Source organism: Fusarium venenatum (genome assembly GCF_020744135.1).
Source record: "Fusarium venenatum strain MPI-CAGE-CH-0201 chromosome Unknown EDB82scaffold_1, whole genome shotgun sequence".
NCBI classification, from domain to species: Eukaryota; Fungi; Ascomycota; class Sordariomycetes; order Hypocreales; family Nectriaceae; genus Fusarium; species Fusarium venenatum.
In genome coordinates, this window is record NW_027072129.1 from 3,406,097 (window position 1) to 3,429,382 (window position 23,286).

At 48.8% G+C, this 23,286-nt stretch overlaps 9 protein-coding genes across 9 annotated transcripts; 5 read left to right on the forward strand and 4 right to left on the reverse strand.

The window, feature by feature from the left end:
* The first annotated feature begins 1,048 nt into the window (after positions 1-1,048).
* EDB82DRAFT_34250 (glycosyl hydrolase family 45-domain-containing protein) lies at positions 1,049-2,595 on the forward strand. The gene is made up of 2 exons (XM_025731263.2): positions 1,049-1,540; positions 1,598-2,595. The coding sequence occupies exons 1-2, from the start codon at positions 1,212-1,214 to the stop codon at positions 2,364-2,366; spliced, it is 1,098 nt and encodes a 365-aa protein (XP_025590306.2). The 5' UTR covers positions 1,049-1,211; the 3' UTR covers positions 2,367-2,595.
* A 205-nt stretch (positions 2,596-2,800) lies between these two features.
* EDB82DRAFT_519890 (Indoleamine 2,3-dioxygenase) lies at positions 2,801-4,264 on the reverse strand (the record flags this gene model as incomplete). Its single annotated transcript, XM_025731262.2, has 1 exon — positions 2,801-4,264. One exon carries the CDS (start codon positions 4,262-4,264, stop codon positions 2,801-2,803), a length of 1,464 nt encoding a protein of 487 aa, XP_025590305.1.
* Positions 4,265-5,391: 1,127 nt separating this feature from the next.
* On the forward strand, positions 5,392-7,419 carry EDB82DRAFT_34353 (UEV domain-containing protein). The gene is made up of 4 exons (XM_065607514.1): positions 5,392-5,525; positions 5,604-5,697; positions 5,787-6,025; positions 6,085-7,419. The coding sequence occupies exons 1-4, from the start codon at positions 5,475-5,477 to the stop codon at positions 7,264-7,266; spliced, it is 1,566 nt and encodes a 521-aa protein (XP_065465455.1). The 5' UTR covers positions 5,392-5,474; the 3' UTR covers positions 7,267-7,419.
* Positions 7,420-8,098: 679 nt separating this feature from the next.
* EDB82DRAFT_34291 (fungal pheromone mating factor STE2 GPCR-domain-containing protein) lies at positions 8,099-9,822 on the forward strand. The gene is made up of 2 exons (XM_025731260.2): positions 8,099-9,074; positions 9,135-9,822. The coding sequence occupies exons 1-2, from the start codon at positions 8,318-8,320 to the stop codon at positions 9,536-9,538; spliced, it is 1,161 nt and encodes a 386-aa protein (XP_025590303.2). The 5' UTR covers positions 8,099-8,317; the 3' UTR covers positions 9,539-9,822.
* Positions 9,823-9,860: 38 nt separating this feature from the next.
* Positions 9,861-12,555, reverse strand: EDB82DRAFT_34271 (uncharacterized protein). The gene is made up of 2 exons (XM_025731259.2): positions 11,848-12,555; positions 9,861-11,794 (listed from the first exon to the last, which is right to left on the reverse strand). Exons 1-2 carry the CDS (start codon positions 12,302-12,304, stop codon positions 10,107-10,109), a joined length of 2,145 nt encoding a protein of 714 aa, XP_025590302.2. The 5' UTR covers positions 12,305-12,555; the 3' UTR covers positions 9,861-10,106.
* A 430-nt stretch (positions 12,556-12,985) lies between these two features.
* EDB82DRAFT_519894 (uncharacterized protein) lies at positions 12,986-13,242 on the reverse strand (the record flags this gene model as incomplete). Its single annotated transcript, XM_025731258.2, has 2 exons — positions 12,986-13,039; positions 13,114-13,242. The coding sequence occupies 2 exons, from the start codon at positions 13,240-13,242 to the stop codon at positions 12,986-12,988; spliced, it is 183 nt and encodes a 60-aa protein (XP_025590301.2).
* A 234-nt stretch (positions 13,243-13,476) lies between these two features.
* EDB82DRAFT_485318 (uncharacterized protein) lies at positions 13,477-15,149 on the forward strand. The gene is made up of 2 exons (XM_025731257.2): positions 13,477-14,102; positions 14,158-15,149. The coding sequence occupies exons 1-2, from the start codon at positions 13,787-13,789 to the stop codon at positions 14,673-14,675; spliced, it is 834 nt and encodes a 277-aa protein (XP_025590300.2). The 5' UTR covers positions 13,477-13,786; the 3' UTR covers positions 14,676-15,149.
* Positions 15,150-16,596: 1,447 nt separating this feature from the next.
* EDB82DRAFT_34454 (concanavalin A-like lectin/glucanase domain-containing protein) lies at positions 16,597-17,684 on the forward strand. The gene is made up of 2 exons (XM_025731256.2): positions 16,597-17,443; positions 17,506-17,684. The coding sequence occupies exons 1-2, from the start codon at positions 16,682-16,684 to the stop codon at positions 17,587-17,589; spliced, it is 846 nt and encodes a 281-aa protein (XP_025590299.1). The 5' UTR covers positions 16,597-16,681; the 3' UTR covers positions 17,590-17,684.
* Positions 17,685-18,787: 1,103 nt separating this feature from the next.
* EDB82DRAFT_519897 (uncharacterized protein) lies at positions 18,788-21,543 on the reverse strand (the record flags this gene model as incomplete). The annotated part of the gene is made up of 5 exons (XM_025731255.2): positions 18,788-18,946; positions 19,000-19,284; positions 19,335-20,661; positions 20,719-20,885; positions 21,055-21,543. 5 exons carry the CDS (start codon positions 21,541-21,543, stop codon positions 18,788-18,790), a joined length of 2,427 nt encoding a protein of 808 aa, XP_025590298.2.
* Positions 21,544-23,286: the final 1,743 nt, after the last annotated feature.

Genomic DNA, 23,286 nt, shown 5'->3' on the forward strand with positions numbered 1-23,286 from the left:
GTGGCTCTGAAGAGCTTAACCTAGATCCTGAGGCAGAGCTTTCCTGTAGCTCATATCCCAGTCAATCCTCTGTGGTAGACATACCCTACACGCTTGTCGGTCGAGACCCCTGCGCTAATCAGCTCATATCCTCTCAGCTATCCCTCAACTCGCGATGCAGATGCGTGGCGATGAAATGATTCAGGGGCTTTCTACTGTAAGGGATTGAACTAGTACCTCGACTACGGGCTCATAGTGAGTTCAAAATCTACCCTAGATCCGTCACATCCGCGAATCCAAAGTCTATCTGTTTCCATATCTTGGCGATTTGCACTACGTTTCATTCGACTGCTTAAGTGACATGCCAGTCTTAGCTATCAACGGTTTATGCGGCCCGCAGATATGGCAGCAATTCAGCGCTAATCATCCCCGGGATTGATTTCACTCCAAATTTCCTCAGCCTGTCCTTTGAAAGTGAATATTTTAGTCGGGGTTCGTTCTCGTCGAGGCGATTGCCCTTTTGATGTACTGCTACCGAAGGATTCTAGAAAGACTCGACTAATTTCCTGGTACACGGTGGCCCGGCATATCGGATTCGGTCACTTATATTAACCACCTGGATTCTGCATCAGTCTTGACCGTTTCCAGAACCCCGATGTCTTCTTCCATTACTCAACCTCCAATCCCAAGTGTCTGAATCCTTGCACAATCTCGGAAATGTCGGCCGAGAAGCTGTCAAATCTCCACAACTAATCCTGAAACCAAATTCTCCTCGTTCTCATTTCTCGCTCGTTCGGTCCAGCCTTGCCGTTCCTTGTTCCTCTCACCAGTTCCAGAGCCTCTTATTAGTGGGAGATCTGACTCCGTTCCTAATATGCTGACTAGCTCGATTCGTTGCACCACCATCTGCTCGTCTCTTGACTTACATGATCCTCCGCGGTGTACCTGCACTAGTGTAGATGCAGGTCGCTTGAATTAACAGACCACTTGAAGGAATGTGCTCATGACATCTAGGCGTTGTGGTAAGTAACGGCGCAGCATAGTCTAGCCATGCAGGACCGGGGTTTGAGGTATGTATATAAGATGGTGGCTTACAGCTCTTGCTCTTGCTTGCTGGATACTCAAGCACTCTGTTCGGATTCCTTAACTTCGTTCATTCATTCATTCTTTTCAATTATACACACTCTCATTCAAATACATTCATTCTTCAAACTAAGCAATCCTTTGCCATCATGCGCTCTTTTGCTCTCCTTGCCCTGGTCGGTCCTCTCGCTGTGAGTGCTGCTTCTGGAAGTGGACACTCTACTCGATACTGGGACTGCTGCAAGCCTTCTTGCTCTTGGAGTGGCAAGGCTAAAGTCAGCGCCCCTGCTCTGACTTGTGATAACAGAGACAACCCTATCACTAACTTGAACGCTGTCAACGGTTGTGAGGGTGGTGGTTCTGCTTATGCTTGCACCAACTACTCCCCGTGGGCTATCAATGACGATCTTGCTTACGGTTTCGCTGCTACCAAGCTTGCTGGTGGCACTGAGGCCAGCTGGTGCTGTGCCTGCTATGCGTATGTCTAGATGACTCGTATCAATCTTGACAGCTCTTTGTGCTAACTGTCTCTTAGTCTCACCTTCACGACCGGTCCCGTAAAGGGCAAAAAGATGATTGTCCAGTCTACCAACACTGGTGGTGATCTCGGTGATAACCACTTTGACCTCATGATGCCTGGCGGTGGCGTCGGTATCTTCGATGGATGCACCTCTCAGTTCGGCAAGGCCCTTGGTGGTGCTCAGTACGGCGGTATCTCTTCCCGAAGCGAATGTGACAGTTTCCCCGAGCTGCTCAAGGATGGTTGCCACTGGCGATTCGACTGGTTCAAGAACGCCGACAATCCCGATTTCACCTTCGAGCAGGTTCAGTGCCCCAAGGAGCTCCTCGCCATCAGTGGCTGCAAGCGTGACGATGATTCCAGCTTCCCTGCCTTCAAGGGTAACACCACTCCCAGCCAGGCTAAGCCCAGTGGAAAGAACACGGCTGCTGCTACTCAGCCTCAGAATACCAAGCAAGCTTCTCCCGTTGTTCAGAAGCCCTCTACCAAGGCTGCTGCTAAGCCCGCTGCTACTAAGCCTGCTGATACCAAGCCTGCTCCCGCCAAACCTACCAAGGTTGTCAACAAGCCCAAGGCCACTTCAAAGGTTGGTGGAACCAAAACTCATGGAAATTGTCCCGCCACTAAGCCTACCAAGCCCGTCGTCCCTCAGAAGTCCGCTGTCGCTGTTTACCACCAATGCGGTGGTTCCAAGTCTGCTTACCCCGACGGCAGCCTCCGTTGCGCTTCTGGAAGCAAGTGTGTCAAGATGAACGATTATTACTCTCAGTGTGTCCCCAACTAAATGGTAGATCGAAGGATTCAGTCGGTGTGAGACTGAAGATCTCTTGAAAGGGACTTTCTCCTATGAGCAGAATTATCAGTGTATCATTGCTTGACATCCTGGACCCGGTGTTCGACTCTTACTTTACAAAACTGTCTTCTCTGTATATATTTATGTAATTAGCCTTATGTCAGCGACGAACTGGCTATAAACAATCAACATGCCTATTCGCACAATGATCCATCGGTTTTTCTGAGATGTATCCCCATTCAAAAATATTGATTTCGTCGTAGTATGATAAAATAGATAAAGCCTCTGCTGGTTAATCTAAATGCCTATGCTCAATTCTATAAAGCTCAAAAAGATATTTGCTATTAAGTTTCCAATTACGCCAAGTATCCTCTTTCGAATGCGTCAAACATCAAACCATCACTCTTTAAAGATGTAATTTTCGCCTAGTATAAGCAAATGCCTCCAATCTCGTCATCCATGGTCCATGATCCTGCAAGACCTTTGATCTCCACATCTTCCGTCAAGCTCACATCTTGTGGGAGAGTCTTGCCGAGGAAGAAATCATTCTTTCCCTCGGTGTGCATCTTCCTCTTCATGAAGCGTCTCGTCCACTCCTCAACAGCAGGCTCGCCTGTCTCATCCCTCGCCTGCTTCAAGAAAGGAATCAGGGCTGTACCGCCAGTGCCCTTCTGGTTATCCTTGTTCTTACGTGATGCAATGGCGAGGTTAACCTTGTTTCGGGTGACCTCAGGACTCCTTGAGCGACTGCGAGCACGGACTTGCTTTGAGGGATTGATTATGTAGCGTGTGACGATGTTGATGTGCTTGTCGCGGAATGCGCTGAGCATAGCTAAGCATGCATCATACGCAAGGCATAGCTGCTTGTCGGATGGGTGTTCCTCGACATACTGACGGATGTTGGCGACGCTGGATACATCATTGAGAAATCTCGCATGAGGTCCGGGCATGTAGCGTCTCATCTCCATGATGAAATTGTGTCGGTTGGAAGTACGGCCGCGATCAGAATCGGAAGATGGATCACGAGACGCGCCTGTTGGACGATGCTCAATTCCGAGAATGACATCAAAGAATTGGATCAAACTGCTCTGAGCGTTACTACCGCCACTATATTGTCGATATGTCTCATCGCCAGAGCCATCTTCGTAAATAACACCGTTTGGGAGGCCAGCTTCGGCCATGTTCTTACTTCCAGCAAGGAAAGGTCGAATACGGTGATAGAAGATGGTTGGGTCACAACTCTCGTGCATCCTCTGGAGAATATTTGTAAGGTCTGTCAAACGCTCTGCAAAAGTGCGTAGACACCGAGTGACGGCTGCAGTGTCATCATGGCGGGCAGCAGCAATAGCTGTCAACATAAGAGGGATAATAGGAGCTCCTCGAGCTTCGATAGCAACAGATACGAGATAAAACCATGACTCATCGAGGGCTCCGGTATATGTGTTGAGGGTGGCGAGATTCTCAAGGTTGTCAATGTCCTCGTCAACGAAGAGCGGTTTAAAGTTCCAGAGACAGACAGCCGCATAAGTGGCGACTGGTGGTACTTCCAGGTGTTCTGAAATTTCTAGAAACGGAACTGATATAGATGCTGGCAGACGGTCTGATGGTGAATCACCTCCCCAGATATATCCATGGGCCATGAAGCCCAATAGTGAATAGGCACGGCGCCACTCAGCGTCATGTTCAAGGCCGATAGTAGAGAGTACTGGCAGTCTATCAATGACACCACGCAGCCTGCGACTAAGAATAAGGGCTTGTAGGTTGGCTGCGATGGCCTCCCATTTGTTGTAGTATGGATCCGGTAGACGAGTCAATGGTAGAGTATCCGGAAGGAAACCATGGGTAGGAGAGATGCCGTACTCGGCTAGAACCGGAATAGAAGGCAGCATGATGAAGTGATTCTTGACCTAATGAGTTGACCGGTTGTATGGGAGAAGACAAATAGAAGAGTTATGAAACGTGAGAGAGATCGAAAGATGAGAGAAGAAGAAGCCGGTGTCCGGCAACCGGAGGACGGAAGAGTGGGGCCGCTCCGGTAGATTCAACAGCGAATGGGGCTTTTAATACTTCTGGGGTAATAAAGAAGCCAAGGCCGGTAGTAGTTGACAGAAGAATGGAGATGATGGAGAATGATTAAAAAAGAAAGGGTCAGAATAAAAACCTGGGGGAAAAGTCCAAGTTGTACCGATTATTGCCTCTAATAAATGACTCTTCGTCCGTGTTTTCCTATGCTTTCGCGTGCTAAGTTTCTGCGGCGAAACGGTTAAGCAAAGACTATGATTGGCTGATTCGGATGAGTGGACAGTTGCTATGCGGGTTTAATTAGCGCGCATAATAAGTTTTTTTCCTTAGCAAGTGTAAAGACGGCATAATAATGCCAAAGAGGTTGCGGAGATGCCGGCTTCTTACGGATTTGAGATCGAGTCGGGCAGTCTGGCCCTGATATGATGTGATCTGACCTGATAATAGCTCCGTCTTCGGCGGTTAGTAACGAAGATGCGAAAAGTGCATGCGCATGGTAAAATTGCACGTGAAAATAAGAAAGTCCTGTATTAATAATGCTAGCAACTCGCGATAGTATTTTAAAGTTTCTATATGACAGTAGCAGTGTGTTGTTTAGTTACAGAAGAGACTCTGAATGGTCGGTTCTTACCCTGTAGATAGATGTCTAGATGATATGTATTACAGATTAAAAAATAAAGACCAGTCAAGTCGAAATTATCTGCCATTTAGTTAGATGGTATATATTAGTTGCCAGGAGAGATGATGCTCACAAATGAGTATCTGAATAAAATCACTTTCTGCGAAAAACAAGTTGTCGTTCAAGAGTATCGCATTATCAGATGCAAAACATCGCACCTTCCTTCAATCTCCAAGTTTGACATGAACACCCACCCCCACTATCCGTGGGTCAGATCGTTTTAGGAAGGTGTGAGGTACGTACCTCCATTACGTCGGTTCCATGAACGCACGAACCACCAAGGCAAGCTACGACGACCTTCAAGATCAACTTAATCGAGTGTGAATAGCTTCCTTGTTCTAACACTCACCTCTCAGTACATAAACCGAGCCGCCCACGATAATAGGGCCATAGATATAATGCCCGTCCAGCAACATGTGCTGAACTGGCTCTACAGCGTCCTCACCAGCGTATGTGTCTCTTGGAGACTCCAACCCCCGCTTGTCATCCATCACTAAGATCACGGCTAATATCGACGCGCTCAACAGGAATATCACGATGTGAACCGCGCTTATAGCGATGTTGCGCAAGCTCTTGACAGGTTTTCTTCTCTATCACCTCGAACCGATGTACATAGTACGTGTCTGTTCCGCCCTGCGAGAGCTACCAGAAGCTATCACCAGGCTCGCACTTTCTAGCAACCTGTCGCATTCAGATATTGACCTCACCAGCCTTTTCGAACGGCGCCAATGCCCTGCTACTTCATCTCTCAGGGACACTCCCTGTTAACTTTCGCGGAACGACATACCGGTTCCCCTTATCAATATGGGTACCACACGCATACCCACGAGAACCTCCCATGATATACGTTGTACCAACCGAGACGATGATGATACGGCCAGGACAACACATTGATCCGCAAGGTTTCGTATATCACCCATACCTAGTGGGATGGGCTGAATTCTGGGATGTATGCTGCTCCAAAAGCTGCAGCTATTTGTGACGTGTAGTTGCTGACAAGATACACAGAAGTCAAATCTTCGGGATTTCCTCAATATTCTCACCGACGTCTTCGCAAAAGAACCCCCAGTTGTGGCTCGACAACCACAACAAGCTCAGCCGCCTCCTGCGCAAGCTACTCCGACACCTCCTCCTGTCCCACCTCTACCTCCTGGCATGGGACCATCTTCGCGACCTGCGACACAGGATCCGCACTCTTCAGAACAGCCACGTCCTCCTCCTCCGCCCCCGAAAGCCCCTCAGAATGCATCTCCCGCGCCAAACAGGCCACAAACTGGGCCACCCTTGCCTCCAATTCCAGGACAATCTCCTGCGCAGTCTAATCGAATGTCACGCTACGACTCAGCTCCTCCCCTGCCACCACAAGTTGGGAGCCCGAATGCGCAAGATCCGCGAATACCTCGCCCTCAAGAACAGCATCCGACTCGTCATATGCCACCTGCTGCACCGCCAATGGCTGCGCAACCTAGATATGTGAACGAAGCCCAGTCATTTGCACCTTCGCCTCAACAACAATGGCAGCAAATGCCACCACAGCATCAGCAATATCAACAACCTCCGCAACCCCCGGCTTGGACCCAAGCTGCTCCACCACAACCAAGTCCTGCGCAACCACCTCCACCCCCTGATCTGCTAGATGAGCCCTTGGAGCTAGCATTGCCGAATAATACGGTAGCGGCTCCTCCAATCCCACCCAATCCGGAGAAGGATGCGCTTTTGCGACAGTTAGCTCAGACACTGTACTCTATCAGAATGCGCAGCAGGCAGCAGAACGACTCGAGTATGGCGGGCCTACAAGCACAACGAACAGCAATGTTGTCTACGATACCTGCTTTCCAGGCTGAAGGTGGCCAATTAGCGCAACTTTCAAATGTACTGACGTCGAACTCTAATATTCTACATGATGCTCTCCACAAAGCGGATGCAGTCATTGAGGGATCTAAAAGCCACCCTGTGCCAGACGTCGATGAGCTGCTTGTCGCTCCCACTGTGGTTGCAAACCAGCTTTACACGCTAGTGGCAGAAGAGAGAGCTCTTGGTGACGCCATATTCATGCTCGGCCGGGCTGTTGAACGCGGACGCATTACGCCAGTCGTATTTGCCAAGATGACAAGGCATCTCGCAAGAGAGTGGTACTTGAAAAAGGCATTGGTGCGTAAGATTGGACAAGGAATGGGCCTGGCCGCATGATCAAATACGAGAAGTGATTGACTCACGCAACTCCATTGCTAAGCGGTAGGAGTTTTGGTATTGTTCTTGGCTCTGGGATTGTGCATGGAGGGGAAGTGACAGGCACTTGGCGAGATCTGACAGCGACGTGGTGAATTATGACATACCATGCTATGAAACGAAACCAAAGAACTATGGCATCCAGCTAACTGGAGACTTGCGAAGTCTGTCTCGCAATTTAAAGCCATTCGCATAGTTCATAGGTTCTGGTACGATCTGGGCTGCTGGGCACGTGGGAAGATGATATAGTCTGGACGATCCAGACCAATGCGGATGGCTCCCCTTGATCTCAAATACACATCGCATTACGGTAGTTTGCGTGCACGGCTTCAGGAACGGAAAAAGAAACGAATCCGTCGCCTGTTCAGCCATACAGCGCCATTGCCATGGCCGTTAGAGCACACCCATTACCAGCTCTCGGCCTGTCAAGATATGCACGGATCAATCCCTGAGCAGCAATCAAACAGAACGAGTCTAGCGGCCCAAAGAACAATACTAAGCATCAAAGCCACAAAATGCAAGAACAATACTAAGGCCAGCCTCTCCCCACCGTTCTTGGCATTCTTAACTTGATTGATGTGATGTGATAGCTTCTTTGAAATGCACTTGTTTCAGTTTACTTACTCACATTCTTCCCACCGCTGACAATATCATGACTAGATAGACTAGCGTTTGTCTTCAAGACCGTTCTTGCTTGTACTAATCTTGGCTTTTTTCCTTTTCTTTTCTTGTGATCCCTTAACCATGTTGCCACCACTTGCTCATCCCCTCAACGTCAATCTTGTCCTGTCACAGCTTGTTGTTAAACCAAGATTATCTCAAACTGTTTCCGTGTCTTCTTCCCATATATATCTCGAGCTCAGACCTCTCACATCTCCGTTCATAGCGGCTTCTTTAACTACCCTTTCATTGCCACTCATTGGAGTTGACGTCGTTTAGACAGTCCATCGCCGACAACAACAACCCTCTTTTCTCTCCTTCTTCGACTCTCAGTCGATAAGCAGATACCACCATGTCAAAGGAACCCTTTGACCCGTTCACTCAGAACGTCACCTTTTTCGCTCCCGATGGAAAGACGGAAATCAGCATCCCTGTAGCTGCCATTGACCAGGTGCGCCGTATGATGGTAAACACCACCATCAATTATGCTACACAGCTCGGCGCTTGTCTCATCATGCTGGTCGTGCTCCTCGTCATGGTTCCAAAAGAAAAGTTCCGCAGACCTTTCATGATTCTCCAAATCGCCAGTCTTGTCATCGCTTGCTGTCGAATGTTACTGCTCAGCATCTTTCACTCATCGCAATTCCTCGATTTTTATGTCTTCTGGGGCGACGACCACAGTCGTATCCCACGCAGCGCTTACGCTCCTTCGGTGGCTGGCAACACCATGTCTCTCTGTCTTGTTGTCTCTGTCGAGTCAATGCTTATGAGCCAGGCTTGGACAATGGTCCGACTGTGGCCCAATATGTGGAAGTATATCATCGCCGGCATCTCACTCGCCGTATCCATCATGGCTATCAGTGTCCGACTCGCCTACACCATCATTCAGAACAACGCAGTTCTCAAGCTGGAGCCGGCGTATCACATGTTTTGGCTTATTAAGTGGACAGTCATCATGAACGTCGCCTCCATCTCCTGGTGGTGTGCCATTTTCAACATCAAGCTTGTCTGGCATCTCATCTCAAACCGGGGCATTCTCCCGTCATACAAGACTTTTACTCCAATGGAAGTTCTCATCATGACCAACGGTATCTTGATGATCATTCCAGGTTTGTACCCATCTGTTACTTCACCAATCCCTCAAAGAACATCTAACTAATCAATCGCAGTCATTTTCGCTTCACTTGAATGGGCTCACTTTGTCGACTTTGAATCAGCATCCCTGACTCTTACTTCTGTCGCTGTGATTCTCCCTCTAGGCACTCTCGCCGCCCAGCGAATTGCCAGCAGCGCTCCCAACAGCGCCAACTCGACCGGCGCTTCAAGCGGAATCCGTTACGGCGTCAGCGGGCCCAGCTCCTTCACAGGCTTTAAGGCACCCAGCTTCAGTACCGGCACCACCGACAGACCTCACGTTTCGATCTACGCCCGATGCGAGGCTGGCACGTCATCTCGCGAGCACATCAACCCTCAAGATGTGGAACTCGCCAAGCTGGACCCTGAAACTGATCACCACGTCCGAGTTGACAGAGCCTTTCTTCAGCGTGAGGAGCGAATCCGGGCTCCTCTTTAAGCGGCGTACAACAATTGCTTCCCTTTTCACTCATCAAAAGTCACATTTCGGAGTTAAAGCATTCTACATGTTTTGAGCAAAGGCCTTGAATAAAAAACACCAACATCTAGCGTGGCGTATCGGCAAATCCTCAGTTACACATTGTATTCGTTTCTTTCCATAGCGAACAGCCTTGATACCCCAGCCAGGCCGTTGATGCTTGAGGTGACTCGCATCTTATCTTATTTTCATTACCAAATTTATTGGTGGCTCGCATGGTTTCTGATCAAGGAAATACTATTCATGTTATTGCTTTTTCTTTAGTCGAAAGATAGTCTAGCGCCCAAGCGCACCGTAACGACGAATAATACATCAGGTTGACAATCATTCCTGGGTACCAATTGTGATACTCAACGTCAAACCCTTAAGTGACACTCGCCAGTGGCAAATGAAACAGTAGTGACAGTGATGTAGCTGATTGACTTATATACTGCATAACAGCTACCATCTAAGCCCCAGTCGCACTAAGACAACATACCCAATGACTTGTTCGTCCACTTTGACAGAACTCGTGTGATGAGGCATTTGTTTACTCGCTACGGCCACCTGAGATCTTTCTGACTTTGTCCTTGCACATACTGACAAGTCGCCTCAGCTCATTCGCGCGCACTGGTCTGGGTTGCTCCAACAAACAGCGCGCATTGGAGATGGGGGGACTCTCTTCAGACACACATTTGAGATTGTCCTCGAGAAGTTCAAGTAACTCAAATTCGGTTTCCGTATCTGGTAGATAAACCCGGTTGGCAGCTCGAGAGAGAACATGCTTGGTGCGAGAGAATCGTCTTTGAGGTTCGGCGAACAAAGGAAGGGGCGCTATACCTGGGCCAGCCTCGCCATCAATATTGAAGCCCGTTCGGGCAACGGAGGCTCGAGGGAAAGACAAAGGCTTTTCCAGCACAAGAGGTGATATTTCATTGGTGAGAAAGGTCTGCTTGAGAATAGGCTGTAATGGAATGGGATCAATGGTGTGAGGTGACAAGGGCTCCTCAGCTGTTGCCGTAACAATTTGTTCTTCTTGAGCCACCAGGCCAGTATCAGAACTTTGCATCGTGGAGTTACCGACATCTCTCGAGCTCGTAGTGCTCCATTCCGATGGTGTCCTTCGACAGGACGTAGATATTCGCCGTAACTTTCCCCGAAAGGATCGGAGGGGGGCTATGATCGAGTCCCTTCGTTCATGCTTATCAGGCTTGACAAAGGCTTGTTGGCTCTCAATTCCTACGTGGAGATCATTAGAAGCCGAATTGCGGCGTTCCAATGACTCGAAAAGACTGATCTTTTGCTTCAGAGGTGAGTCATTTTTCTCTGTGTTCCGACGTCCAACTGGATTCTGAAGTGATCGCACAGGGGTCTGGCTTCGGCAAGGGGTATGGCTTTTGGACCTAATCTTTGGCGTATTTAAAACTTCCGACTCTGATGAACTAAAAGACTTGAGTAATGGAAGTTCTAGAGATGAAATTGGCGCTCCAACTGTTGTAGGGACGGATTCGTGACGCTTCTTGTTCCCGAGCGCAAATGCAACTGATGGTCGTTCTTTTGACTGTTCAAGTCTCTTTCGAAAGCCTGAGATTTTGGAGTGTGGCAGCTTGGAACGACTTGTGCTACGTGTGCTCGTAAGCTTGAAGGACATGATATCGTTCTTGCTGAAGGGAACCTGATCAAAGAGATCAGGCGATGTAAGAGATTTGTTTTGGGTGCTTGATGTTCCCCCATATACTGTGTTAGACAATGAAGATGCTATCTTTTGAGCATGGCGTACCCATCCGTGATGCCGGTTTTCTTCAGTTGGAGCTTGCCTTTGGACAGGATCATTGCGGCGTACAGACTCGAATTTGACATCGTGTGCCGATGGTCTCTTATCTATCTGTGGAGACACCTCGGTATACTGGGACCTTATGTAGCTTGGGCTTGCATCTGGTGCAGTCGTCGCGAGATTGCTACGCTTGAAGGACGTCCATGAATCGTCTGGTCGGGTCAATGGGGATCGCCACTTTACAAACGGATCGTCAGAAGCCAGAAGAGTCCGGGGTGAGGGGATAAACCGGGATGTCGGAGAACGTGTCTTTGAGGCTGTATTTGGGTCATGGTCTGTTGACTCATGATATGCAGAAGATTGTGCGGCAGAACATCTGCTCTTGAGCGACCGCCAGCTTTTGGAATGGGCCAGCCGCGACGGTGGTCGAGGAACTAAAGACGCACGAGGAGAAACTGAGAGTCCTGTATACACCGTCATTAGATGTTTGGCAGAGATAGGCCAACCTTGTTCATACCAGCTTGCTGGCTTGCTGTCTCAAATATATTTCTCCTCTCTGAAACAGACTTTTGCCTCGATTTTATGTCAACACTTTTGCTAGGGGTAGCGGGTGATTTGGTCCCAAAGGTTTGCACTCGGCGGGCAAGAATGGGCTCTTGACTTGAAGTAGTAAAGCGATTGGATGAGAGATGACTATCGATTGAGCTTCTCTCCCTTGCGTTTGTCGACTGTTGAGACGATATTTTCGGTAATCTTGACGGAGTCTGTCCAACTATAGAAGGGGAAGTGACAGAAGTAATGAGGTTGGGTTTTGACAAACCATGAGGCGAATTGCCAACCGAAGAAACAGCATCAAGGAACTCGAACTTGGAAACAAGTTGTGCTAATTTACCACCGGCCAGGCTACGAGTTTCTGAACCCTCGGATATAATCTTGCGCGGCGAGATTGCGGAGGAGAACAACGGCGAGGTCATATTGTCCCAGCAAAATCAGATACCCCCAAGTTCTTGTGCAAGTTGAAACGGTAATATTGATTGAATAGATTACGCCGTGATGCGTCAAGATGAAGAGAAAGTTTATGTGTTGATGCCGTCAAAGTCTGTTGAAATGATGCGAATGAGCTGTATCTGGAATAGCCTTGAAGACAGCAAATGCGTGGCAGTTGAAGATCAATATCTCTGGCGTAGATGGCAGGAGCGTCCCGCTGCTCGTTCATGACCCGTAAAGGAAGGCACTATCGTCCATTTGTGTCGTATCAAAACTGATTGCGTTTCAAGCCAAGTTGAACGGAAATATGCAGAATGTACGGAGTAGCTTGACACAGAACAGAAGCGATAGAGGCGTTGTATCATATCCAACCCGTAAGTATTGATCATGTCGATTTCTATGCAGCCGGTATCATAATGCCCTTGGACAGGCACAGGCTAGCTTTGAAATCCCTTCCTGTCTAAAACGTACACTGACTCCAACTAATGTACAAGTGATTCGATTAAATAATGCACAGAGGGGAGGCGGATATTGGCGCATTCCTAACCCCTGAACTGATTTTCTTCCATTCCCACGCAGTTTCTTTGGTCGCGTATCGTTACAGCGTCATTTACTGGCTGTCAAGAGGTCAACTGGGTGTTCATTAAAGTCTGGCGTCGAGGGTCGACTTACGGAGGCAGAAGGATCTCGCCCCAAGAGCTGGACAGGAATGTCACTGCAAACTATTCCACTTGGTCAGTACAAGTACATCCACTAAGCCTCCTGTATTTTGAGAATAGAACAGGACCAAACATACACCAAAGATAGCGATGCTGCGGACGACAGCGGCGTTCTCAGAAGAGGTAAGAGCGTCATAGGTGGAGCCGATAATACCCTTGGGAGCACGGCGAGATCGAGGCTCGACGGCAATGCGCTTGGGGGCCATTGTGAAGAATTCGGTATCGGGTTCGCGTGAGAAATGGGAGAAGTCTAGTGAGTCGAGTAGAAGCGTGCGCGCGGTTCGAGTGAGGTTGTTGACGTCGTCGTTGAATTCGAGGGAAATTTTCGGATACAGCTCAATTGAAGCCTTGTTGCTGATAGCAGATAAGGTCACATGATACCAGCCTGTGACGAAAGTGGTAGTGAGCAGCTGAGTTATAGGCACTTATTGCCCCACCATCACCAGTACTCTCAATGCCATTAGCATTTCATTATTACAGGCTTATAAATTAATTAAACAAATTCTTGGTCATTGTACAAACATACCAGTCAATACATATCCTAATCCTTTGCACGATTACTCAACTTTTTATGTTGATTGAATATTTACTTCTTGAACAAACAAAGTTATTGAAGAAAGCGTATAAGAGCGACGTTACTTCACTCTCTTGTCAGTTGTGACCACCTTCATTCTAATCGACCCCGTTTCTCTCATCTTCATTTCTCACCAAACTCACTCACACTCACTTAGAGAAGAACACAACTTCAAGATGGATTCACCAGGACCAGGTGGTTTCTTACCAGCGCCAGGTGGCCTTCCATCACCCGCGCCTTCAACAACCTCGTCTGTTGCAAACAACATCCAAGGTCTTCCTGCACCAAGAAACAAGGCACTCAAGGCAAACTCCAGCAAGGAATTCATGGTTCGGAGATATGCAGAAGAGCAGCTGATGTTGGCTACACGACGCTACGTCAAAAAGTTTGGCAATGCTGAGCCAGATGATTCAGTCGTAGGGTATAAAAGGTTTGGTGAGGTCTGCAAAGACTTGGATAGCGTCATAAACGTTCTATGGCGATCAGGAACCCGTAAGATACCCCGAACCCTCAATCATACAAGTCTAGTATTAATGAAGTCTTGCAGCAACACTGCAAATACCATTCTTACTACGTCTCACGAGTGACTTTACTCGATACGTCCGAGGCTTCCCGCCTGCGCCAAAAGCATCATTCGCCATTCTACGCAAACTCGATCACTGTTTCGCCAGTCTTCTCTCAGGCCAAGATGTTGAAACTCACGAGACACTACCGGGCTTCGAGAATGGGCTGCGCGGCGGTATGACAACTACAGAGATGATCAGATGCCGAAGTTTGGTTGGCCAATGTCGCGTATTAATGGTCGAGGTGATGCGAGACCCCGCAGAGGAAGACGAGGAAGATGAGGATGAAGAGGGGGGAAATACAGATACAGACACCGACATGGACATGGACATGGACATGGACACCGATACAGAAACACCGGCAATCAAAGGCTGGGGCAGCGTGGAAGACGACGACGAAATGATGCTGCAGCTCGATGCGGCGCGTGTCTTTGAAAGGACAATCGTACAGCTCAACGAAAGGCTTGGCGATCTAGAACCAATCCAAATGTCTGCCGATTGAGGCTATTTTAACTATATAAAAGAAAAGATGGGCTATATTTTGGTATTTCAGGTGCCACGTTTGTTCAAACAACCGGGCTGAGTTGGTTAGTTTCAGGCTGGTCGATGCTCTATGCACGGATACGATGGCTGAGCCTTTAGCATTGAGCATTGGTCAAGTATGAGTTGGCTGACAGAACCAAGACGTCGGATCCTGTTTCTTGCATAGAGCTATACGAGACAGGAGTCTGAATATGGGGGAGGCTTGCTGAACAAACAAGTGGTAGATCAGTGGAGTGGGAAACCCGATTTAACTATCTGTCAGCCCAAGTTGCTTGGCGGCCTATTAATTAATTGATCACATATCGCCGACTCTCTCTGATCGTGGTTGGCCTCACTATTGGAATCATGAAACACATAGTGTCGTGTTCTAATTAGTGTCTCCGTAGTATCATGCTGTCAAGTCAAATAGACGAAGAAACAAATTCTATAACGCTTTCAGCTCTGTTGATGTTGATGTTGGTTTCTTTCGACCATACTTAGCCTTTCGGGTCGTAGATTTATTTAATTGATGATTTACAGTAGCACAAACTCAATCTTGGTCTAACAGAAAAGCTAACCTTCAAGCTTTGTGGTACAAAAATAAACATTCTAAAAGTGTATTCTAAACGGGGCAAAATGACTTGGTAATTTCGTCTACTATAACCCAGGGCATCCCAAATACCAATGGCGCCATTCCCGAACCTCGATACGAATATCGCCATGCAAAGTCAATGATCAACCTGCTAAAAATACAACCACCAAGAAGCCAAGTGAAACCTCCAAGAAAGACAACAAGTCTTGTGCATACACAATATTTTATCTCTTCTTCTCTTTCTCTCTTCCAGACTATGGTCACTGTACTGAACCTGTCCCTGGTCTTAGTCGACGCTTAATCCCTGACACTTTCCACCTCCTTTCTTGAGCCGCGTAGTCTGCCTAAACCTCGTTGGTTAATGATTCTCTACCATTTTGTTTCAAGTGGCTGCCAAGATTCAAGCAGTAACCGAGAACCCTTGACTCTGTTCGAGTCCAATTTGTTCTCATCGCTATTAAGCGCTCGGCATTGTCGTTGAACTGCTGTCATATTCAACAGCTGAAGAAAAGCAACAGAGAGTCATGGTCTCATTTAGCTCATCTCCGAATTCATGTTCCCAAGTGGAAGTATACAGGGTTTGCATGGGCTTAGTGGGCAAAATCTATAATTGCATGCCCCTGGTTTTATTTCCGCTACACCAGACTAGCCAGCCGGCTTAGACGGACGTTTTGCTCAAGAGTGCATAGTCTATTAGTAGAGAAGTCTGTACGTAGCGTTCCTCATACCCCTGCAAATTCGACCTGCATATCCGTATCTGCTGTCTAGTCTCGTAACCATCCACTCAGCTTGCTCCTGTGCCTGAACATCACCCGTTGCCTCTTCATCCTGGTCTCTTGATGTGATTCATGCTGTCTACCTTGCCCATCCAGTTCTACCCCATCTTCTCCAGTCTCATATCAATACCCATGCCCATATTACCTCTTGGGGGAGAGCCTAGTTATGCCGGGTCTCTTGGTCCTCGCATCTCGTTTTCGTAGAAGGAGTGGAGTCATTCTTGTCTCGGGTCGCTTGGGTATTATAGACACAGAACCTATATATAAAACATCCCACATGCCAGTGATCTCTCTCTTCTCTCGTTCTCCACCACACGTCCAGCCATTCTTTGTGTCTTTTTTCCCACATTCTTTTCTAAATCCTTGCTTCGAGATTCGATCATCTCAAGCTTCCTTCGCTCCTTTTGATACACACTCTTTCTTGCCTTCTTCGGTTTCATTCCTTTAGCCCTGGAGGCATAACATTCCTTTATCTGCTCTTACCGGCTGTGACACTCGTTCATTTCTTTAAAAAAATATATATATAAAAAAAAAAGACTTCAAACTTATTCCAGAAGTCTCAGTATCCAAGACATCTTTGTCTCCGTTTCTACAACAGGTTCCACTTCGACTTACACGATGCTCAACTTCCTCCCCATCCTCGCCGCCCTGGCCTCTTTGGCTTCTGCCACCACTGCTCCTCATCGTCCCGGACTCAAGCTGCTCTGGAAGGACGAGTTCACCGGCTGCCAAGGCTGCACTCCCAAGGATGACAACTGGAACACGGCTCTCAATATCAACTCCAACAACGAACTTCAGGTGTATAGCACTTCCAACAAAAACATTCAGCTCTCCGGTGGCGATACCCTCCAGCTCGTCCCCTGGAAGGATGGCAAGGGCGAGTGGACTTCTGGACGCCTCGAGTCCAAGAAGGCTTGGCACGCAGACAAGAACAAAGCTCTCCGTGTCGAGGCTAGCATTCGAATGGGCGACTCGGCTCGTAAGCAGGGCATGTGGCCTGCCTTTTGGATGCTCGGCGATGCCCTCCGCCATGGTACAGGGTGGCCTCTTTGTGGTGAGATCGACATCTTTGAGCGAGTCAATGGTGACATGACGGGCTTTGGTACTGTTCACTGTGGACACGAGGGTGGTGGTCCTTGCAACGAGCCCGAAGGCCTCGGCCAGCGAGTCACTATTCCCGATAACGACTTCCATGCCTGGTCTGTGGTTATCGACCGACGTGCCGCCAGCTGGCAGGACGAGAAGATTACCTGGCTTCTCGACGGCACACCTTTCCACAGCATCTCAGGCAAGACTCTCAACGACGAGGGAACTTGGGCTACTCTCGCCCACTCTCCCATGTACGTCCTTCTCAACGTCGCTGTCGGCGGCAACTGGCCTGTAAGTTATATATCTTATCATTTTGTAAGACAAAGGATTAGAGTACTAACACAAACTCACAGGGCAACCCCAACAAGGCCACCGAGGCAGGATACAATAACATGATGGAGGTTGCCTACGTCGCCATCTACGAAACAACGAAATAGTTACTCACGTAGCTGGAACCCTTTTTTCACTTTCAAACTTCTGCCTTATATACTTCTTCTGCTAGCCTTTGCTTGGCTTTTCTTCATTTCATCTCACCCTTACCCATGTCAAGGATGGCAACTATTGGAGTGTCTTCAAGACTGGCTTTCTTGGTTCTCCCGATGGTTATTTCTCATTGGACGCTGCTGTTTACAGCTGGCTTGTCTTGTTTCCCTTCCCTGTCTTAGAAATAGCGGGAACCCAAAGTTCAAATATCCATACAGCGGATTTGTGTAGATAGTTATCTGCAAAAACAAGGCTCACGATGTTATGACTCAAATTTGACCTGACCGAGTGATGTGACCACAACATGATATTGTGTGGCCCTTAAAGGTACCTAGGTACTTTGAAACCGCTCTGAAAGTTTTTGTTGGTTGGAGACACAGCAGACCAAGTTTGTTTGACATCATGTCCAATAACCGAAAATTGTTCGTGTTGCGTCATAAGATATTCAGTTTGCAGCGGATCAACTAAGACAAAAGGAAGACAAAGAGACGTTTTATTGTAACTCATTAAAGACAAAACTATCAGTTAATGCGTTAATCTTTTGCTGGGTCTCAATATTCATGAAAATTGCAAGCAAACCACCAAACACAAAAGGGAGAAAAAGGAAATAGGGAGTCCTGTCTCTGAACATGTAGAAAGAAGAACAATAGCAAGCGTGGTATGTAATTTTCGCCGTAAGCTTAGGGTACACCAGATAAATAATTCGACACTTTACACGGATGGATGTTCGCTCCAAGTATCCTCCACCTCATCTTAAATAACATCTCCCGGCTCACCAGGGATTTCCACCGTGCACCCGTGATAATAATACCCGAAAGCAATAGATAGCGAACTGTAAAAACAACAAAATGATAGGAGAGAAAGAGACGTGTGAGACCGTGGGGAGTTCCGAAGAAAAAGCCAAGTCGTAGTATGTGGGTGTGCGTGTCAAACCAGCTTCAGTCAAACACCACATCCAGCGTCGGTAACATAAACCAAAACAAATAGTGCTCTTTTCCCCTGAAACCACCACATAGGAGGGAAATTGCCTCCTGGACCAGATCGCCAATTGACCATGATATAGTTTCCACTCAGAACGCCGTGACAAATGATGCCTGATTAAGTCTGACCCCAAGCTCGTGTGTAATGCCAACCCAGCCTTTCAGAAGACTGCTAGTCTGCTCCAATCTCATCACCCATTGGGAAAGCTTCCGTAAAGTTAAAGGCCGAGGTGTCACCATCCTGGTCGTGCAAGAACGAATCAAAGTCAAAGTCGTTGAGCACGTCACCTGAGTTGAGAGGGTTAGCCAATTCCATGCCGCCACTATCAAACTAAAATCCATGTTAGCAACAAGAACTTCAAATAGTGCTTAATTTATACGTACCAATGGGCCAAAGCTATTATCCATGCCCATCATCTGGTTAGGGTCGTGCTGAGGAGCTGGTGGTGCTGGAGGTGGTGCGGTTGTAGCCGCTGGAGCGTTAGCTGGACCAGATGTTTGCTGGCCGTTTTGGACGGCGTTAGCCTGCGCATTCTTGTTAAAGTTGGCAGCATTAGCATTTTGGATAGGTGTCGCAGGAGCAGGAGTATCCTGTGAATCGTTGTTGTCGTTAGAAGGAGTTGCACCAGCGTTGTTGATATTCTGGTTTTTCTTGTTGGCAGCAGCGCGCTGAAATTGTCAGTTTCTGTTGCCCAGACTAATATATGAGATGTAATTACCTTGTCCTTGGCAGCCTTGGATTCCTTCTTCTTGGGAGCGGCCTTGTTAGTCTGACTGGGAGTTGGCGGTGCGGCGGCCGCTTGTTGAGGAGAAGCTGTTGTCCGGCTGTTGGCTCCGTTTGCGGCACCAGTTGGTGCTTGGGGAGGAGGCATAGATCGTTGCTGGGGAGTGTTTTGAATTTGAGGACTTTGTTGCATCTGCTGAGGCACCATTTGTCCGTTTGGACCTTGCTGCCACTGTTGAGGGTTTCCTTGTGGTCCTTGTCCTAGTTGGACTTGCTGCTGCTGCTGCTGCTGTCGTGCAGCCATCATCTGTGGCGTTATCTGTCCGTTGAAGGGCTGACCGGGCTGTCCTGGGTGAGAGCTGGGCGGTGGTCGCATGCCATTCATAGGCTGCTGACCGCCCATGTTACCTTCCATTCCCTTGAAGAAGTGAGGCGCCAAGTTGGGATCCATGTTATTGCCCATGAAATTCATGGCCGGGTTGGGTGAGCCACGGGATTGGCCGCCCTCAGGAACCGGTGAGGGGATACCAGAGTTGTTCATCTGAGGTGTACCGCGCTTCATCTGCTCGGCAGGGTTAGGGGAAGCACCTGGTCGCATAGCCTGAGGCGATGTATCCGGGAACTGGCCGTTTGGTCCAGGGGGGCCGCCGGGTCCAGGCTGACCTTCCCGAGGCATGCCGTTGCCGCCAACAGTGTCCTGCTCTTGGCGGGCCATCATGAGTCGCTTCTTGTTCTGCTGCTCTAGAAGCATTAGCTGCATTTGATAGTCTTGGAGGGCATGGTTGCTTCCCCCTCCGTTTTGGGGACCGCCAGGTCCCGGCCGGATGCCACCTGGGCCTCCCATTTCACCTGGGTTGTAGAATGCGTTAAGAGCAGTTCCATCGGGACCCTGTGCCATCATTGGAGATCCTTGACCCTGAGGAACAGCATTTGGCATCTGCTTGCCACCCATTTGAGTGCCGTGGTGTTGCTGTAGGTTCTGCGAGTATGTTGCAATCGACTTTTGCTGAGCGGCGGGCGGAGCGGAGGCAAAGTTCGCCAGTTGCTGAGGATGTAGCGAGTTAGGGTTAATACCATTGGCAGTGAGCATTTGTTGCGCGGCGGCAGTGTTGGGTGCATTCATCTGCTGAGGCATCTGGCGGCCATTGGGCATCATGCCAGCAGGCTGGTTATGGTTGAAAGGCGCACCGTCAATGCGTTGTCGCTTCGGCGAGGGAGCGTTCTCCCCAGAAGCCGGTGATGAAGGTCTGTTTTGGCCGTCCATGCCGGAAGGATCTCGCTGCATCTGGTTCTGCTTGGCCTGCTGTAGCATCATTTGAGGGCTGGGTGTAATAGTTAGGTGAAGGGTTTACCAAGAAGATGAGTGATGGGAAGCTCACTTGTTTTGGTTGTTGGCCATGGCAGCGCGGGCAAGGTTGCCCTGCTTCATGTTCATAGCCATGCCACCGTTTTGCATTCGCATCATTTGATACTGCTGCTGGGTCATGTCTGGTCGCATTTGTCGCAGAAGTTCCTGCTGTTGATTCTGCTTTAGCCGGGATTGCTGCTACATTGCCACCAAGGGTCAGCATTGGTCACCAGCCAAAGTGGTTACCAAATGTTAGGGGTAAGAGCAGTCAATCTGACACCATCTTCCATTGACTGGAAGCGGTCACAGAACGATCGTGCCCATGGTGGCAGCATTACGGCATAGACAAATAAAAATTAAGACATACCTGAGTGTGTTGGACATATTGGTTGATGGTATTGTTTCCGCTCTTTGCTCGCTGCGCGTAATAGATATCCCAGAATACCGAGAACCACTCGTAGAGGAAAGAAGTATCGGAAGCAGGCATGGGAAGCTTTGGCGGAGGCAAGTCTTCGGGGAGTTTGGAATCGATATCGTCCTTGGAATCGGTATCCATGGGATCATCGCCGACGCCGTTGATGAGATTGCCGTTCTCGTCGCGACGACGGTTCGCGCCGTCCTTGAGGACATTGACCTGCTGATCGCTTTCGAGGAGGGATCGGGCGCATTGATACATTCCCATGCGAATAAAGTATTCGTAAATGTAAGTGTTGAGGATGCTGCGCTGGTTATCGTTTGCCTGACGAGACGCGGCGGCAGCAGCCGCAGCAGCTTGCTGGGGGTTGACGGCGCCGTTGTTCATCATAGGCATGGGGGCACCTCCAACAGGGCCACCCATAGGGTTCATGTTGGCCATGTTCACGTTTGGATTCATGACCGTTGATACTTGAGGACTAAAGAAAAAGCAGAGAGGCCTAGAGGCTCTGCCGTATCGGCAGCAAGTCGGGGGCTCGTGTAGCCACGGGGGCGTGCCACCAGGCGGAGCTGCGCTGGATAGCCTCCCGACGTGGATGTGACGGGCAATAAACCCAAAAGGCGCGAGCGAAGGGATCACCAACGAAAGAGGCGTGGACGCGGTCCAAGCTGCCAGGCGCGCGGTCGGGCGGGGACGAGGTGAGAATCGCGAGAACCACGAGACTAGGAGAAAGAGAGGCGAAACCCAAGTAGCGGGAATTGGAAGATCGTGTCAAGCGTCGGCAACGGGCGGAAATGTGTCGCAGGTAATTAGCAATGAACAAATCAAAGGGGCTATAATTATGCGATGCTATGCGATGCGATAGTCGACCGGAAGTCGATGTCGCGGTGATGAGTTGGAGATGTAAAGTATGGTGGATGAATATGGTGTGGTTGGCGTAGGTTGGATTTGGCGGAGTATCGAGTGGAAAGTGGGCGCTGGGCTTGGGCTTTCCCTGAGGTGATGCTCAGTGCTCGATGCTCTCAGCGTAAAAAAAAAGAGAGACAGCACACAGACGGAGACTGCCTGGGGTCGGATTCGACCAGGGATGGGAGGATACTTGTATTTTGTCGGGGTGCCAGGCAGATAGTAAGTACCCTAAGAGATCCGACGGAACGCGCCCCAGGGTTAAACGGGTACCTCCAAGTTGTATGTAAGGAACCCGCTGTTAGAAGTACCGGCAGCAAACGGAAACGGTTCAAACGTCAGACGGATGGGAACAGGACTCCAACGAGCCTGTCTTTGTTGCATCTACTTCTCCGTCAAACGCGACAGATGAAGTTTGCAGAATCAAGAAGCACTGAGCCGAGCAAAGCAAAACAACGCAAAGTAAAGGGGTGTGTGAGTGAGTGTGAAAAGGGAGCAAGACAGCAAACAAGATGGAGGTTGTGGGTGAAAAACGTGGTCGGTTTGGGCGGTGGGAGTTGAGAGTCGTTGAGTGGGAGGATGGGAAACTTTTCTTGTTCTCGCTCCTCTTTTGTCCCCTTCCAGACCCTGATAAGCTCAATTGAATCTATGAATAAACATGACCTGATGTTTAACCAATTATTCTACGGGTTTTACACATATGTATTCTGCAACTTGCAATTATTTCTCTATCTTGAATTTACAGTGATGCATCTCGACGTTTAGACGCATGCAATTTACAAGTACGCCAGATCTTGTCCAAAACGGTAAGAGACAAAACTATTAAGGCGTCTGCCAAAGCTTAGGTTTCTCTGGGACCTGGGGGAGAGATCCACCAAATGCGATGCGTTGCCTCCTTGCAGCTAAAAGAAGTCGGGGCGGTCGATCATGGGTATAGAAATTGTACATATAAGTCAGCCTGGTAGTCGAGATATTGATCTTCAGTTTTATATATCACCACAGCTTTGTATATTAGACTCTTATTGTTCCATCATTTGGCTCAAAGACATTTCAACTTGGCTAAAACTACCGAGACTGGTTTGATATCCATGGATCATGGACGGCAAGAAGCGGCTTCTAACCAGGATTAGGGAGGCTGCCCAGGCCTAGGCAAATTTCCATATCTTAACCACAGGGCTAACCCGCCCTGTGAGGCTCAGTAAACTCAGGGCACCTCATCACTTCCAGCAGCCTGGACCGTAACTGTAGTGGATGCTCTTCAGGGGCTTTCATTCAAGG

Bases quoted from the DNA above. Each gene is read 5' to 3' on its own strand.
- EDB82DRAFT_34250 (XM_025731263.2), top strand. From the start codon at position 1,212: ATGCGCTCTTTTGCTCTCCTTGCCCTGGTCGGTCCTCTCGCTGTGAGT. The intron at 1,541-1,597 runs GTATGTCTAGAT...ACTGTCTCTTAG, and splicing joins TGGTGCTGTGCCTGCTATGC to TCTCACCTTCACGACCGGTC.
- EDB82DRAFT_34353 (XM_065607514.1), top strand. From the start codon at position 5,475: ATGCCCGTCCAGCAACATGTGCTGAACTGGCTCTACAGCGTCCTCACC. The intron at 5,698-5,786 runs GTCTGTTCCGCC...TGACCTCACCAG, and splicing joins AACCGATGTACATAGTACGT to CCTTTTCGAACGGCGCCAAT. The intron at 6,026-6,084 runs GTATGCTGCTCC...CAAGATACACAG, and splicing joins GATGGGCTGAATTCTGGGAT to AAGTCAAATCTTCGGGATTT.
- EDB82DRAFT_34291 (XM_025731260.2), top strand. From the start codon at position 8,318: ATGTCAAAGGAACCCTTTGACCCGTTCACTCAGAACGTCACCTTTTTC. The intron at 9,075-9,134 runs GTTTGTACCCAT...AATCAATCGCAG, and splicing joins TATCTTGATGATCATTCCAG to TCATTTTCGCTTCACTTGAA.
- EDB82DRAFT_34454 (XM_025731256.2), top strand. From the start codon at position 16,682: ATGCTCAACTTCCTCCCCATCCTCGCCGCCCTGGCCTCTTTGGCTTCT. The intron at 17,444-17,505 runs GTAAGTTATATA...ACAAACTCACAG, and splicing joins CTGTCGGCGGCAACTGGCCT to GGCAACCCCAACAAGGCCAC.
- EDB82DRAFT_34271 (XM_025731259.2), bottom strand. From the start codon at position 12,304: ATGACCTCGCCGTTGTTCTCCTCCGCAATCTCGCCGCGCAAGATTATA. The intron at 11,795-11,847 runs GTATGAACAAGG...CGGTGTATACAG, and splicing joins GACAGCAAGCCAGCAAGCTG to GACTCTCAGTTTCTCCTCGT.
- EDB82DRAFT_485318 (XM_025731257.2), top strand. From the start codon at position 13,787: ATGGATTCACCAGGACCAGGTGGTTTCTTACCAGCGCCAGGTGGCCTT. The intron at 14,103-14,157 runs GTAAGATACCCC...GAAGTCTTGCAG, and splicing joins TCTATGGCGATCAGGAACCC to CAACACTGCAAATACCATTC.